The sequence below is a fragment of the Sesamum indicum genome, linkage group LG1, assembly GCF_000512975.1.
Source record: "Sesamum indicum cultivar Zhongzhi No. 13 linkage group LG1, S_indicum_v1.0, whole genome shotgun sequence".
Lineage (NCBI taxonomy): Eukaryota > Viridiplantae > Streptophyta > Magnoliopsida > Lamiales > Pedaliaceae > Sesamum > Sesamum indicum.
The window spans coordinates 17,947,512-17,963,217 of NC_026145.1; the positions used below are offsets into that span (position 1 = coordinate 17,947,512).

General features: G+C 37.0%; 2 protein-coding genes across 5 annotated transcripts; both read right to left on the minus strand.

Annotated features, from left to right (window-relative positions):
• LOC105172987 (C-terminal binding protein AN-like) lies at positions 1,093–14,348 on the minus strand. 3 transcript variants are annotated; one of them, XM_011094634.2, is made up of 9 exons: positions 13,460–14,348; positions 11,592–11,812; positions 5,566–6,160; positions 4,664–4,832; positions 4,448–4,578; positions 2,619–3,410; positions 2,386–2,433; positions 2,165–2,278; positions 1,367–1,626 (listed from the first exon to the last, which is right to left on the minus strand). In XM_011094634.2, exons 1-9 carry the CDS (start codon positions 14,153–14,155, stop codon positions 1,555–1,557), a joined length of 2,838 nt encoding a protein of 945 aa, XP_011092936.1. In that variant the 5' UTR covers positions 14,156–14,348; the 3' UTR covers positions 1,367–1,554. The 3 variants fall into 3 exon arrangements, with proteins under 3 accessions (XP_011092921.1, XP_011092929.1, XP_011092936.1); XM_011094619.2 differs by lacking the exons at positions 11,592–11,812; positions 13,460–14,348 and adding an exon at positions 1,093–1,296 and having other exon boundaries at positions 1,555–1,626; positions 5,566–6,341; XM_011094627.2 differs by lacking the exons at positions 11,592–11,812; positions 13,460–14,348 and adding an exon at positions 1,093–1,361 and having other exon boundaries at positions 1,555–1,626; positions 5,566–6,341.
• LOC105172976 lies at positions 6,882–10,460 on the minus strand. Of its 2 annotated transcripts, none has more exons than XM_011094606.2 (7): positions 10,305–10,460; positions 9,083–9,197; positions 8,939–9,001; positions 8,809–8,856; positions 8,644–8,697; positions 7,466–7,523; positions 6,882–7,207 (listed from the first exon to the last, which is right to left on the minus strand). In XM_011094606.2, exons 2-7 carry the CDS (start codon positions 9,164–9,166, stop codon positions 7,164–7,166), a joined length of 351 nt encoding a protein of 116 aa, XP_011092908.1. In that variant the 5' UTR covers positions 9,167–9,197; positions 10,305–10,460; the 3' UTR covers positions 6,882–7,163. The 2 variants fall into 2 exon arrangements, with proteins under 2 accessions (XP_011092908.1, XP_011092913.1); XM_011094611.2 differs by lacking the exon at positions 10,305–10,460 and adding an exon at positions 10,203–10,288.

A 15,706-nucleotide genomic window follows, 5' to 3' on the forward strand; every position in this document is an offset into this window, starting at 1 on the left:
CTCCTACAGTAACACAAGAATACACATCCATCTTGTTGTATAGCAGGCAAACTGAGGGCTCAAGGGACAAGCCTTCTAAATTTCTTACATCTATTTCAGTTGGTTGAACTTCACAATAGGGATTCCACAGAATGTACACTCCAGCGAATAGAGAGACTCCGAGCTTTGGAGTCTCGGAGAGTTTGTTTCTAAGAACTCCAACCAGAATCCTATTCCGCATCCTTTTGTTTACGTGCAGATGAAAATTAAAGCTCTCCAAGCATAGACTCATGTTAACCTAGGAGCAGAAATTAGCTTTATGTAGAGAATAACCAACTTTGTCGGGGAGCGGGAGTGGGAGATCTCAGCCGCACACGTGGTGGAAACCGGTGATGGGTTGCTTGCTGATGTGTCCCGGTGCCTTTGGATGGTTAAATCGTTTCCCAACCAAACTATGTTGCTATATTCTGAACTACAACCCCAAATGCTTCCTCCTTGTTAAGAAATTATTATATGATTTTAATATTTTTATTTAAATTTTATAATAAAACCAATTAAAATACTTTTTTAAAATTATGAATTATATATATTTTTTAAATTTTATTTTGTAGATTAAAATTTTCTATAAATTATTTATTTTACTCATCCTTAATTTTTTTATATTTTTTCAAATATTATTTATTTAATTTTTTTGGAAAACGATGTAAAGTATAATAGTAATATTCAACTCACTGTCTAGAGACATATAATTATTTTTCATTTAAGAAAATTATTTATAATTTTTCAAACAGCAAATAAATATTCGTAAATTATACAAAACATCAAGAAAATTAACTATAATTGACCCTATTATGTTAACTTTGTGAGTTTCGGCAATAACAAATAATCTATGTTGATAAAGAAAAGAAAAATAAAATTGGTTGGGGCAAATATAGGGAAAGTAGGAAGGTCTTTGCTTTGGCCAACTTTGCTGTTTTCTTTTGTATTCTATTATTGATGTTTATAAGATCAAACTTTAAAATAGTTGGATTGTGTTACTACTATTAGTAGTGCCCTTTTTGAGGTTGCAATTTCTTTTCTTTGTGTGTGTGACTGGAGACAAGACAAGAACCATAACCAAAATGATATTAATTGTCCGCTGAAAATCAAGTGTAACTGACAATATTGAGGAATCTTGCCTCTTTCCTGTGAAATGAGACAAGTTTCTTGCAGTATGGCATCCCAACCAGAGAATAGTGTCTTTGAAGTGGTACCCCAGATCCCAAGTCAAGAATGTATCACATCTCACCAATTATTACCACCGTTCCTTTGCTTCCACTGCAAGAGATATGGGGGAGACACATGACTATGAGATGAGGGGTTGGGGGGAGCATGGAAACGACCTGAATTTTCCATTAACGATATGCATCAATCATGCAGCTAGAACGCAGTCTGGAATACGAAAAAATACATCCCTGAATCCAGTGTGAAAATGGATTTCTTCCTAAATTATGAGCTCTTCGCATACATCACACCTCAGCCTCGACAAATTTGTCATGCATGTGTCAGAACTGTATTAAGTCAAGTTTACAGTACCTAATCAAGCCAGCGAGTAACACCATCTTCACCTACAGCCGCAACAATTTCAATGCGTACATCCAACACCGCCTGCAAATCGTGATGATCAGAGCATATTTTAGCACCGAGACAGGGAGGATAATGTGTATGTGTATGTGTATGTATTAGGACTTAGAGTGGAGAGGAATGTTGCAATGTCGCATTTCTGTATTTTGATTAAAAGAACCAAACTAAGCTCTCTCCACCTCCACCCAACAAGTATGCAAGATGCCAAGAACAGAAATATATCCTCCACTTTGATTGTGGCGCTCCAGAAAACAAAGAGAACAATGCTCCAGCAACACAAGAAGGGTGGTGGAGCACGTGATAAGCTGGATGTAACTAGTTGTGTGTGTTTTCAGTCCTTACTTGCTCAAAATCAGGCCATGAATTCCCTCATTCATGGACATTGTCCACTTCTAGGATTAAGATCTACCTCTAAGACATTTAAAACTGCAAATGTGTCATTAAGCACTTTATGTACCTAACGTGATAGGTGTACTTTTTGCAATTATGGCTTCACTTTTAGATGGATTTTGAACCACAATTGATGAATCCATAATATTCTGTGGAGTTAATATCAACTAACCAGAGGATTTCTGCAATTCACCAGCCTGCACTCTTCCAGAGAACCTTCAGTTGTCCAGCTCTCCCAGACATCAAAGCTATGGCTAGCGAATACAAATTCCATCCTCCTATTTATCTGCAATGTGAAAGTGCAAGCTTAGAAGACATATTTCAAGAAATAAGACTGTCATTTGCTATATAAAATATCCAAAAGAAACAAATATAATGCAATCCAAGCAATACCTGTAACAATTTTCCCTCAGCAGTAAATGATCTAAGACCAATTGTATCCTGCAATTAGAGAAACCAAAGAAACAGTTGGAACAATTAGCTTCCTTGGTTTCCCCTCTCAACAATTATCATCCTTGGCTTGCTCTAGTTTCTCCCAAAGTTTTAGTATGTTAAAGGCACATGGGCAGGCCAATCAGAATAGAAGAAACGTGTTCAAAGCAAATCAACAATTCTCATCTACATACCTTGCTTCTAAATACAACCAGGAACTGTGCTGCAGGATCTCTTTTTGTTACATTAGGCAATGTGTCGAGGAACCAACCACCCCCTTGAACTCTTTGCCTAGAGACATGAAGTGCAGGACGACTTCTTGCATGTAGGGTTATTATATAACCATCTTTCAGCAGTTCGCCTGATTTTTTACCAAGTTCTACTGAGAGCAGGTCCGGAGGTAATTCTACTTTAGAGTCAAGTGGTGTCTTTCTGTTCCTTGAATCTTCAGGAGAAGCACAACGTGAACTAGAACTCAAAGCTGGATCTGTGCCACTCAAGCTAGCATCATCTTCTCTGTATGTAGTGCTCTCTTTTCCAAAAGTCAAAGTCTCATCTGCTTTATGCTGAGATTTTTGGCGACCATGCCTCTTTTTTGCCTTCTTACTTGATCTGCTTCGCTTTATTTCAGATCTACTCAAAGCATTTTGAGATAAAACAGAGCCTTGATTATGAGATGAAGCATCTTCCGACTGGTTCAACACCTTTTTCTGGGAGCTTTCAGCCAGTAACTGAATATTCTCATTCGCTCTATCACTAACAGAGCCTTGGAATGAAGTTTCATTACCTAATTTGTTACACGATTCATTTTCATATCCCACCACACTGTCCTCTTCCTCCTCGTCAGACACAGTATTTTCTGGGATGAGATTATCAATGAAGAATCGCTGTAGTATGGAAATTGCCTTTTCCCTTATCTCCATCCAAACTTCTTCACTATAGTCTGCACTCCGAGGAAGTATCAGAACATTTGGCATCTCCCTAACCTGAAATCAGTTCAGGAATGAAAATTTCAGAAAAGAAAATAAAAAATATGGTCCTTAGGAATGTCAATTTTCATATATATTCTCTTGTAGTATAGCATCAAATTGTCTATGGAACCCATTTAAGTGAATCTCGAACAGAAACGTGCATCTGCTTGAGTATTTCCACAAATCATGATAGCACGTACCACATACAGGCATGTGCAAAAATGAGCAGAAAACGTATTGAGCTTGAAGTAATATCTACTTTATGTATTTGAATATCATCATTGTCCATAGTTTGCTCCTCGAAGCTTTTAAACTGGAATAAGCACGTTTTATGTCAAGAAAACAAGAAACTGGTATGTACAATTCCAGTAAGATGCCTCTCAGATTCAGTCATTGCTACATTTGTGTAGCAATGACAAATTAAAGAAAAGCAGAACCAATTCCAGGATGCACAAATGATACCATCCACATAGCTCTGTCTCACTAATCTGCAACCAATATCTTACTTCAAACACAATCAATATACAAGATAAAATCCGTGAATTATCATCTATCACAATGCTCTCTCACTTTGACAGAATGTTTAAAGCAAAAAGCTCCACAAACTTTGCGTCCAATGACTAGTTCCACATAGGCCCACTTTAGACAAGTCATATTTAAACATAACCCCTAAATAAAGCAACTAAGCTAACTAAATCATATTGCTAATTTCTGTAAAAATGGAACACAAGCCTTATTTTCCTTCAATTGATCAGCAACCAACACAATGTGGCACAGAGATTACACTAGGCCTTGATACTGAACTACTCTGGTGATTTCTAGTGGCCTCAGGCAGCCTAGTTTTTTTCTTTCCCAGAAAGATGATAAAGCATACATTATAGCTGTATCCTTGTATTTTTTTACTGATACCATTTCACTCCAAGTTCATGGAACCAGCACAACAGGTAGGGAAACAATGTATTAACTGCAGTTTCATTACAGATAGTTATCACAAAATGCAACAAACGAACTACATTTCCATAATGCATACCCTAAAAGACTATTCATCATACCCATGCTTCCATCCACTGGGGGCCTTCTGCACCATCCAGGGCACAGCCGGCAAGAGTACCATCAATCAAAAGTTGTTTTACAGCACAATCATCCAATAGCTGACTGCTACCAGTGTTCACAAGAAACGCCCCTGCATCGTAGTATTACCCTCATGATGATGCTGGTGAAAGAGTCAAGCATCAAAATATGTCATGAACCATTATTAAATAATTTACCAGGCTTTATGTGCTGCAAACAATCTGCACTGATAATTTGAATTGTTTCATTAGTCAGTGCACAGTGCAGCGATATAACGTCACTTGCAGCAAGCAAGTCATTAAGGGTATCCATTCTTCTGGCTGAAGCTGGGAATGTCATGGCAGATCTACTTACTTTACCATTTCCCTGCATGCATGATCAAACTTAAATAACAAAACAATTCATCAAAAAGGAAATATTACTAATTAGGTTCCAAACATCAAAAGAATTTCAATTTCCCCAATCAATAATGAAGCCAAAATCACATCTATTTATCAATTACCCAGAAAGAAATAGTAGAATGTTTTGGAGCTTTGACAAGATCAATATTACTAGCATATTGAAACATTTATGCTAACTCACCCCTAAACGAGAAAAGACAGTGATACACCAAAATATCTATAACACTAGGTAAATCAATATCAGCGAAGCAATGAAAACTGATTAAAGTTACACAGCATATTCACTTTTATTGAATCATAAGCATAATTACCAGAAACTTGAAATGTAAAACACATATGTCAGCATAAACACATAAATTCTGTAAGCTACAACACAATTGATATGCATTGTAACCGAAGAATCATGTAAAATTATTAGAGACAGATCAAAATAACAAGAAACTCATAACATTATAGCAGAACAGTAAAATAAACCACAATTAGAACATTATAAACTAACGACAACACAATTATAGTGTTTACAACTTTATAAGCCAATAGCTCGCGCATTAAAACATAAATAGAAACCTCGTCATCATTAGATCATAGCAGGAACAATTCTCACTAATGTGGGTAAAATATGAGCAGGAAAAGATAAATAAATAGACAAACTTCTATAAACAACGTATTTGTTTTCTTGAACTCTACTTAAAACATACCTCTTGCACATCAAAATACAGAACACTCATCTTAAACGCCAAACTCCTGCTAGCCAAAGATGTTGCAGAGGCAGATCTACCAACAATACCCAACACCAATCCACGGCAGCGGCGCATTCCACGGCACAGCGGCTGCACCGAGCCAAGCCATCCGGCAGCCGAGAGCGCGTGTCTCGACAGCAGATGCGTACGCCTAAGCAGCCCCAAAATAAGCGCCATAACGGTATCCGCCACCTCCTCTGCTCTGCTCACGTCTACGTGGACCATCCGATTCAACCCGAGGTCTGCGGCTAAAGCCGAGTCGACGGCGCGGTCGGATGAACCGAGGCAGAGGATCAGCTGCCATGGACGGAGCCGGCGCTGAGCAGCGCGTGGCAGGAAAGAAAAGGAGTGGAGGAGAACAGCTGCCGCCGACTCGATCCGCGAGTCTGCGAGCTGGCTGAGAGGCACGTGCTCGACCTGCGCCACGCCGGATAGACATTCCTGTTCCAGAACTGTGTCTTCGATGCAGTTGAGTGTTACGACTAGAGGTAGGGGGTGAGATTGAGGGGCAGCCTTGTTACGGTGAGCCATTGTGCAGGAGATCTCACACTCACTGCAACAAATCTGTACAGGTTTTTCGCACACTCACGCCATCAACTGTGATTCCTTTGTGCTTGCTTCATATATGCGCACTGTATAAAAGGAGGAGGATTTCATCTCCAGAGCGTGGGTTTTCCTCTTTTACGGTGTGTGACTGACCAATGAATGCCCTTGAGGTGTTTGTTGATTTGCAGTTGAGTCCCTAATCTTTGTGAAACTTCATTTATAGTTCCATTTTTTGGTTTGGAATGACTCGTCTTGGCCTAAGCTAAGAAATGAGTTTGGAAACATTGACTACCTTAAAGCACCAAACATCATATACTATTGTTCGTATTCGTTGATTTAGATGTGAAAAAACAATCTGAACACCACATCAACGCTTCGTGGGCAATGTACGCTAAGTGAAAAGGGACAATAAGCACACAACAAATTTAGTTCAAATTCCTTACTGAATGTAGTTATAAGTTTATTTTTATGAAAGCATAATCACACAAATTAAGCAAATTCACTCGGCACACGCCCTCCACGCATGGGCGCGCAAAAAAGATTGTATGCAACACGAGTTTTTCCCAGAGGCCATATTGCTGGGAAAAACTAGCTAAACCAGAACTAGGAGTGAACAAACAACAACAAACGAGTAAACATTCTCAGATCATCCAGACTTGTGTTCACGACTCTCATTTGAAACACGAGGCTCGAGTAGCCCAGATGCGTCATAGTTAAAACACACAGGATAAATGATGTAATTTGGATTTCCAATTTCCGTCTGGAAAACCTCTATTCTTAACTCATAGTCGACTGGACACCAGAAAATAGTTTACAGCAGAAATAAGCTCGTGAAAACCTCTCAATCAGGGGAAATACAGTAGCAAGTACAAACATACAGATTCATTCTTCTCTACGCAGCACTAAATAACTTTTCTCGATATTTTTATTTTAGCAGAATTTACTCGACAACAATTATAGTGCAGGTAGCATCAGACGCTTCCATTAATAAAACGATGAATACATGTTTCTCATTCGTTGGTAGTCGCTTCTTCTGGTGGGGGAGTATTTCCATCTTCACAACAAAAAAAGATACGGGTTAGCTATCTTTCGCCTGCATAATTGCCCCAAGCTAATTCCAGAAGAGCAAGTTATCCGGTAGTAAAAAGAATATGGGTTATGCAGCAAAACTTTCAAGCCCATTACAATTCTTTAAAACAAACCTCTAGCAAAAAAGAAAAAGTATAGAAACAAAACTAGAAACTGATGTAATCATAGACAAAGTAATATACAAACTATGATCCTTAGTCAAACTTCAATAAATGATGCATACCTTCACCATCTGATGGAGCATAAGGAGATTTACGGTACCGTGTTTGTTGCTGGGTTGGCTAAAACATCACATGTAAAACAAGACAAAGAGTGTCATCAGAGAGGCAAAAGAAGAAATAAATGCATCTGCCTAGGTGCTAACAGGGAAAATAAATTAACATTAAAGCATATGCACCATTGAGCAAACCAATTTTCAGAACTCAGAATACCATAGAAGCAGTGAGGCTGGACATAAAATGGTTCATTTATTCAACGTCAATGCTGTTAAGTAGAGACTGAAATCTGTGTATTGCATCATTAACGCAAACATAATCTCCAATAGATCCAAACCTCCAGAAACTCCTGGACATATAGTGCTATAGAACAGAACTGGATCAGCTAGCTACCGTTTCATTGAGAAAGAAAGATTGAAACAGAATAAAAGAAAATAGCAAACCATGGATTAAACCCACGGAAATCTTCAATTGTTGGAATTGTAAACAAGGTTTGCATCCATATCCATATGCAATTAATTATATCCTTAAACAGTTTCGATTGAAAATAATGTTATCATCGTCTCATCCATATATAACAGACCCAGGAAGTTGGGAAATAGAACTTCTAGTTTCGCAAAAGTTCACAAATATTTAGAAAACAAATCTTGTTTTAGGAAATGAAGCCTCATTTTGGGACGTGGCAAAAAAGATAAATTTGAGATACACGGAATATGGCAAGTATAGAAAAAACATATTGACAAGAATGTGGAGGACTTCCCAGATAGTGAGGTAAAACTGAAAAAAGTTAATCCAGTACAGACCAGTTTTCATTCCCAGGTCCAACATGCAAGAAAAATCAGCAGATGAACCAAAAAGAAGAGCACCTGAGATGTTCCACAATCACGTGTATAACTCCATGACCACATATAGTCTTTTACACATTTAGGGGTTTTCCAACGAAAGTAGAGATTGACTGCAGAATATTAGAATGTTAATATTCTGTCCAAGTTAGCAGCAATTTTGTTTCCCTTTATTAGATTCTGTGTCTGTTATGTCAAAACAAGAACGCAAAAAACAGGATGTTGCATTCTGTTCATAGTAGTATTACTTATCGTCAATAACACACAGAAGTCAGCAGTATCCTTGCATCTATATTGGCCTTCTCTTTGCCATTAGATCCTGTTATAAAATAATAACTAAATACCTGTAGCTTTGGCCGGAGAGCCTCAAGTGGTCCTTTGGGCTTCTCTACACCTTGCTGTGGCCAGAAAACATGGATCAATATTAACTCCAGTTACATGCCAAAGGCATCCCAGTATTACCATCTTCATGCTTGCAAAAAGATGGTCCAAACACAAAAAATGAGTACCTTTCCCAGAGCCCAATCAGCAGAGTCAAAATAGGCACGCTCATGATCCTGACATTAAATGTTCAGCTCTGAGAAAAATATAGTCAAGATTTTCCACAAGAAGTATGCAAGATGCTTATTGTGAAAGTACCTTAGAAATCAGAGGTGGTTTCTTAGGCAATATTCCACCATATTTCTTCTTTATAACTGCCTCCTGCAAGCAAAACATAGTCCGATGAAGAGTGACACAAATACAATTCAAAAATATCCAATAAAGAATATGATCTGAACCAACTTCCTGTTGTGTTGATGGCATGGATTTTTCAGCATCCTCCATAACAACTTCTGTTTGCTCTTTAACTTCCTCAGTGCCTGACATCTTCCCCCAACTACCAGTATACAAAACACACCTGCAGAACGCAATCCCTTTCATCAATAGTCTCATAAGAAACTATTTGGAGAAGAATCCATAAATAGGAAAAAGACAACAAGCATTTTCAATTTTTGAACATCTCTGCTAGACAAAGACAAAACATGTCAAAATAATATAACATGTACAGCAAGTGTAGATTTTGGCTTTCCATAAACACACACCTATGAAGTAAATGGATCTGAAAAGTAAGATGAGCTTCCAAATCATAGATTGACCAAAAGATTGGACAAGCAAAGCTAAATATTCTAGACCTATAGTCAAGTTGTATATTTCTCAAAATGTATGGGAACAATCCTGCACTGCTTCATAGATAACTAATAGGTTTCATCATATTTTTAAAGGGTGAATGACTAAAACGCTCTATGATAACTGATATGAAACATCCTATGGTTGTTGTTCAACTAATCTCCTTCACAAATTAGCATAGTATCTTTATTCCATAGCTGATCATTGGAATTTTTCAGCTTTCTCTCGTGATCTTGAATAGAGGTGAGTTTTCTAAGTCATTATACTCAAAACATTGAGAAACTTTTAAATCTCAGATCTGCAATTTCTGTACTCTAGAACAGAACATTACAAAGAAAAGAGGCCATAATTTCAACTCCAGATCACTAAATAACAAATCCATGATAGTTTTGTAACAGAGAACCGTCCTATTGAGCTGGAAAGCAGCATAATTCATGCATTATGATTAACTAAATGAAAATCCGAGGCACATTTCAAACTATCAGAAGTTCAATCACGGAAAAATCAAATACGGAAATCCAAAACGCGGAATCTGAAGCATCAACAACACAATTACAACACGTGAATCGGATAGATTAATCCACAATTCTCGCAATTTTTTTTCCCCATTCATTTCAGTAAATCTCTGATAACCTAGATCCTGAGAGATCTCAATAAAAGTCACAGAAATACTGTTCGTGCGACTTCGCATCGCACAAGCATGCAAACATGCAAAAACAAATTAAAGAACAATTACAATCAATCAGAAGCGATGCGGCAGAGGGATTAGGATTTCAAACAGCTAAAAAATGACAAATAACCGGAAAACGGAAGAGAGAAAATAGACAGATGGAATCACCTGGGGGAATTAATTCAAGTCCGACTCTACTGTAGATCGATTCCGTATGTATGTATTTTGGTACGGGTAAGAGAACTAGAAACTGTTACCGAGTAAGATGAAGATATATATTGGTGCCGAAAATAATTCATGGCGAGCGCAGGAGGAAAATTACACTCATGCCCGTGAATTATTTGAAACTCATTTCGTTGCCCTCCTCCTCTAATAAATCAAAATAGCAGTTACCATACATCCTGATGTGTATATTTAAATGTATTAAAAAAATTAAAGTATTTATTTACTTTTTTAAAATACTTAAATGTTTTAATTTGAATTAAACTAGTTATTATTAGACACGGTTTCTGCAAACATGTAAAAAAAAAATATAATTATGAGATTATTAAAAAATAAAGAAATGAAATAAAAGATAAATTTGAGTTATCAAATTTAGACGAAAAAGAAAAAGACAATCCCCTTAAACATATATTAGGAATAAATAATTCATAGTTTAATAGTTTTGATTCCGTGGGTGAAATGAACCAATTTTAAGAAGCATAAGAATTCATGCGTGTGTTCCCTGTGGTTGTACTTTAAACCTACAAGTATTACTCTTTGCCATGTCCACAGCCACTAACAAGATATCACCATAGAGAAGAAACCGTATATTAACATCCAGAATAATATGTTGCTCATAGATACAAACAAAAAACCTATTCTCATACTTACAAATAAAACTTACATTCAACAAAGTCCTACTGATGCTAATTTCAAACAAAACCACTGAATCTCAAACAACACAGTTGCGGCGAATATACAGAAATTGTACAAAGTAGTAACTTCTGGTAGCCACCGCGACTACTGACTTATTTGGACACTACAAGACGAACAAAATTGGCCATGAAAGAAAAAAAATGAAAAAACATTCGATGAATTGATCTCAACTGAAGACTTTATTTAGAGACGATATATAAATGAATGACACACTAGATACAGATTACATCAACAGACCACCTAGACATGATATACGATCCCAGAATCCCATATGAACATTTCCATACTAAAGTTTCCTCAGTGGCACAAGATGGAAGAATTTCGCTGCACTGCATAGAGGAAATCGTCATCGGGAACACAATCTACTGAGTACTGAATGATACACAACTGAAAATTTGTTGTATTATGATCTCATTACTTCCTCAGCTGCATCGTGGTAAACTCAAGGTTAGTTGTCCAAAAGGAAGCATACTTCCATCTCAACCATTATAATCGATCAGCGTGTTATCATCAGTGTGAAGGAAAAACTAGAAAAACCTCCTCCTGAAACTCCTTGTTGTAGCTTGATATGATCGCATAAGCAGACCAACACCAATCCCAACACCAAGGCACATCCCAAGCCCTATTCCAACACCAACCCGTACACCAGCATTGAACCATGAAAGCTGGCCATCTTCACCTGGGTACATGTCTTCTGTGTAATAGTTGTGTATAACCTTCCCATCTGACTCACAGTCGTCCCTATCTTCCTCCATGAACTGCAGAAAAGGCCAAATTCATGCATGTAACTCTGAAAGTTGAGATTAGGATGCCAACCTTCAGCTAAAATATTTATGGATAACCCTGTTCTTGGTAGATACACGAATCAGATTATCATCAATAGCATAATAAAGTGTATCCATCAGTAACACAAGAAGATCAGTTCTAAGAGGAGTTATCATAATTCATAACTATGGATTTCCAGCCCACAGCCCATCATATGTGTCCAAAATTTTAGAATATATGTATCTAACATACTAGTTTTATCCAGTGCCACAATTTTCTAAACAAAATTAACTTCTTAGGAAGTAAAAGCAAACTACATTATGTCATTGAGAGTGCATGAATGCTTTCTCATACTTGGATGACCTCAATTCTTTATGCTTTATAACATATAAATTGGTCAAAGGGAAAACATTGAAGATCTCACCAAACTTTATGCTCCATTTTAAGCTTTTACCACGGAAGAAATCAATAAAATCCTGCTGCCAACAATTTTCCTCAACCAAAAAAAATAATTTTCATTGTTGTGACTAGAATGCACCGTATACACCCTTAATCTCCATTACCATAACATGGTTGCACTTTTGTACCCACAAGTTGTCCTATGGCATCCAAGTTACAGTAGAGACTAACACTCCAAAAGATATGAAAGAAAAGAATTTCAGAGGTTTCGCTACAAAAGTAAATAAATTGCCAGAAGATGAGGCCCTAGTGCATTTGCAGGATTGGCAGCACAAAGCCAAACACAAGAATGGACTTACATGGAGCATAATCGAAGAAGAGATATCTTAAGTTCAGACCTCCAAGGAAATAGAATTGCCTTTTCCATCATAAAGTACGTGGAACTCAATGAGTAAATCAACTTTACCCAAAAAATAGTACCTTACAAGACAAATTTATACTGTGGTGTAATCTAGAATTCAAGACAAAATTGTAGGATTATTTCATGAAAATAAAACTTACAGGCAACAAACAAAAAACATGATTCACTGCAGCATTCTGACTATAATCATCATCATATGACAAAAATCATCATAGTTGATAGTGTTGGATAGCCTGAAACCAGCACCTGGATTTATGCGATAGGAGGTAAATTATAGGCCACTTGATATAAGATTTACCATTTTCCTCCCACATTCAACTATGTTGTTGCGTATATTATGATGCCGATAGCTAGCTGACCTACTAAACAACCAGATGTACCCAATTTGAACCTGGCCTTTGGTGCTATAGTAAAAGATTATAGGGGCCTCAGAATGGTCTACCATGCATATTCCCATTCTCCAGCACTCAACCTAAAACCCATACTAATTTGCATAAAGAGTACAAGATTTAAACTAGTCTTTTGCATAGTCCCTAGCACACAAAATCCCCTTTAGCAACTCAAATTTTCAATATCCCCTTTTGTTAGTCATCAAATGAACAGCAGCATTAAGGATATCATAGTTGCTATCAGCACAACATTGAGAACTCTATTGCTAAGACTCAAATGAGCATGGAGCTTATACTTGCATACACAGTCCACAGGCCCAATATAATTTGTAAGCAATGGGACAATTGTCTTTCGTCTACCATCTAAAATATCATAATAAACTAAATAACCAAAATTCAATGCTCAAAAACTAATATTGACATCCACTTACTGGCAACTTTCTTTGTCGAAGCAATCCATTGCTCAAGCTCCTTTGCTCCTTCCCCATCTCCTCATCCTCGGGTATGGCATCAAGCATCCCTTGCCTCGACATCTTCTTTCTCGGACTAACCAAAATCGTCTTTGTCAAAATCACTGGCACTCCAGAGCAACATCCCGCCACATAAACCTCAATCGAGGGCGAACATATCCCAATCTTGGGTTGGAAAAATGTGGACCTACCATTGGTCGCAATGGCGTTGGCCACATAGCAATCCATACTCCACCCAGTTTTGGAATCATTCTCCAAGGCACTCCCATTACTCCATGCAGCCGCAGCATCTGCCCTCTGCAGCGAGCCGCAGAGAATCAAATCCAAATCCTTCCCCTCTTCGCAAACCTCAAATTCCACAGGACCCGAGATTTTAATGCTATCTGTGGTGACGTATGTAACCTCGGAGGAATCCTTGTCAACGCGATCCCGGCGGAGGGCAATCGAAACAGCGTCGGATGAGGGGATACGAGCGCCATTGATTTCCAAGAAAACGCCCAACTCGCGGCGGAGATGGCGCAGGGTGAGGTGGTCCGGGAGGTTGTCCAGGGCGCAGGGGACGATGCGGACGTAGAATAAGCGAATTTCCAAGCAGCCACCCGTGAAAGTCAGGGGTTTGTAGATGGATAGTTGCATGTCGTCTTCGTTTTTGTCCATTTCCAAAACCCTAAGTTGGGGAGAAGCTTACAAGACGGTTTCCGGAATGGGGATCATGTAGGGGAAATCAAAGTGATGAGAAGGTGGAATTTTAGGATTAGGGTTTTCTGTGGTGCGTAATTTAGAAAGGGAATGCAAAAATGAAGAGAAAGGAGAAAGCGGATGACGAGTGAAGCGTATGGTTCACACGCGGGTTTCTTCTGATTCGGATCCGGATCCGGATCCATCTCTTTTTATGTCGCTACAAAACTTGTATAATATGTGCATTGTGAGCATCAATCTTCAACATTATTATTATTATTATTATTATTATTTTCAATTTTCAAAACATTATTATTTAAGACATACACTACTATTTCTCTATTTTTTAAAATTTAAGAATGTATATACATATATTAAAAAAATATATATTTATATTGTAATGGTGGATGGAGATAGATGAGATTAACTAAAAAGTAACTTTATGGAATCAAGATACATAAATTATTAATTTGAACAATGGAGAATGAATGCATTATTAATACAAGCAAACACGACTCAAATGTAATAGTAGTATTTGTCTTGTTTTTATTTTTGAAGCAGTTACATTATTGAGCAGATGCATAGGCCTATTTCACTCTCCTTGTCTTCTTAGCTTTCACATAAACTCACCCTTCACTCCCACAATCATTTCAATTTCCTTAATACGGAATGGATACGTCTCTCTACTCCATTATTGTGGATATGATTATCCCATCATCCATTCACTTTTTTTTAACTAAATTGCCTCATGCTCCAATCTATTTCTATTTTATTAATTGTATTCTACGACGATTTTGACAAAGTATATATAGCGCAAACACAATTCTCTATGATAAGCTTGTGAGGTGGTAGTCCCACCATAAATATTATTGTTCTATGCTATATGACATAATTAATTAAATATATTAATACTGTTTGGATGTCATCAAATGATTATTAATTTATATATGATCTACAATATTATTTTGATTTTATTATAAGGGGTGGGGAGAAGTTGTGTATTTATTTCGAGTATGGTTTAGAAAGTGGTATGGCTGGGTTAGATACATTAATTCAGCATTCATTAATTTTTTTTTAATTAATAGTCAAATATTGCAACCAGTGATTTATGCCTACTTTAGGCACTCTATGGATATTCTTATTTATTTTAATTTTTCACTTGAATGGTGTATGAATATCAGTGACAAATCCACCATGCCTTATTCCTTTTTTTCTCTTTTCAATTTGTTTAGCATTGATTAATTTAAACCTAATCGTATAATAAGAAGTAATGTGATTGTTAGGAAAGGAGAAATTATCGACACAACACGATTTCTTGATATAACTTAAATTATAGGAGTTTACATTTACACTCCTAAATTATAATTTATTTATACAAATGATTCAGATTTTAGATAAGAAAAAATAATTATTCCTAAATTTAACTAATGTTTTTTGCTATATTTTATATTTTAAAATAATTATGAAGGGAGCAAATAAATCACCTTATCCGTAATTAAAAAAAAAGAATCTGTAATGAGTAGTTTAAAG

Excerpts from the sequence above, each read along its gene's own strand:
- LOC105172987 (XM_011094634.2), bottom strand. The coding sequence starts at position 14,155 with ATGGACAAAAACGAAGACGACATGCAACTATCCATCTACAAACCCCTG. Across the intron at positions 6,161-11,591 it reads ACAAGGAGTTTCAGGAGGAG|TGAGTGTGAGATCTCCTGCA; the intron begins GTTTTTCTAGTT and ends GATTTGTTGCAG. Across the intron at positions 4,833-5,565 it reads TGTATTTTGATGTGCAAGAG|GGAAATGGTAAAGTAAGTAG; the intron begins GTATGTTTTAAG and ends TCATGCATGCAG.
- LOC105172976 (XM_011094606.2), bottom strand. The coding sequence starts at position 9,166 with ATGTCAGGCACTGAGGAAGTTAAAGAGCAAACAGAAGTTGTTATGGAG. Across the intron at positions 9,002-9,082 it reads TGCCATCAACACAACAGGAA|GAGGCAGTTATAAAGAAGAA; the intron begins GTTGGTTCAGAT and ends TTTTGCTTGCAG. Across the intron at positions 7,208-7,465 it reads TGCTCCATCAGATGGTGAAG|ATGGAAATACTCCCCCACCA; the intron begins GTATGCATCATT and ends TTTGTTGTGAAG.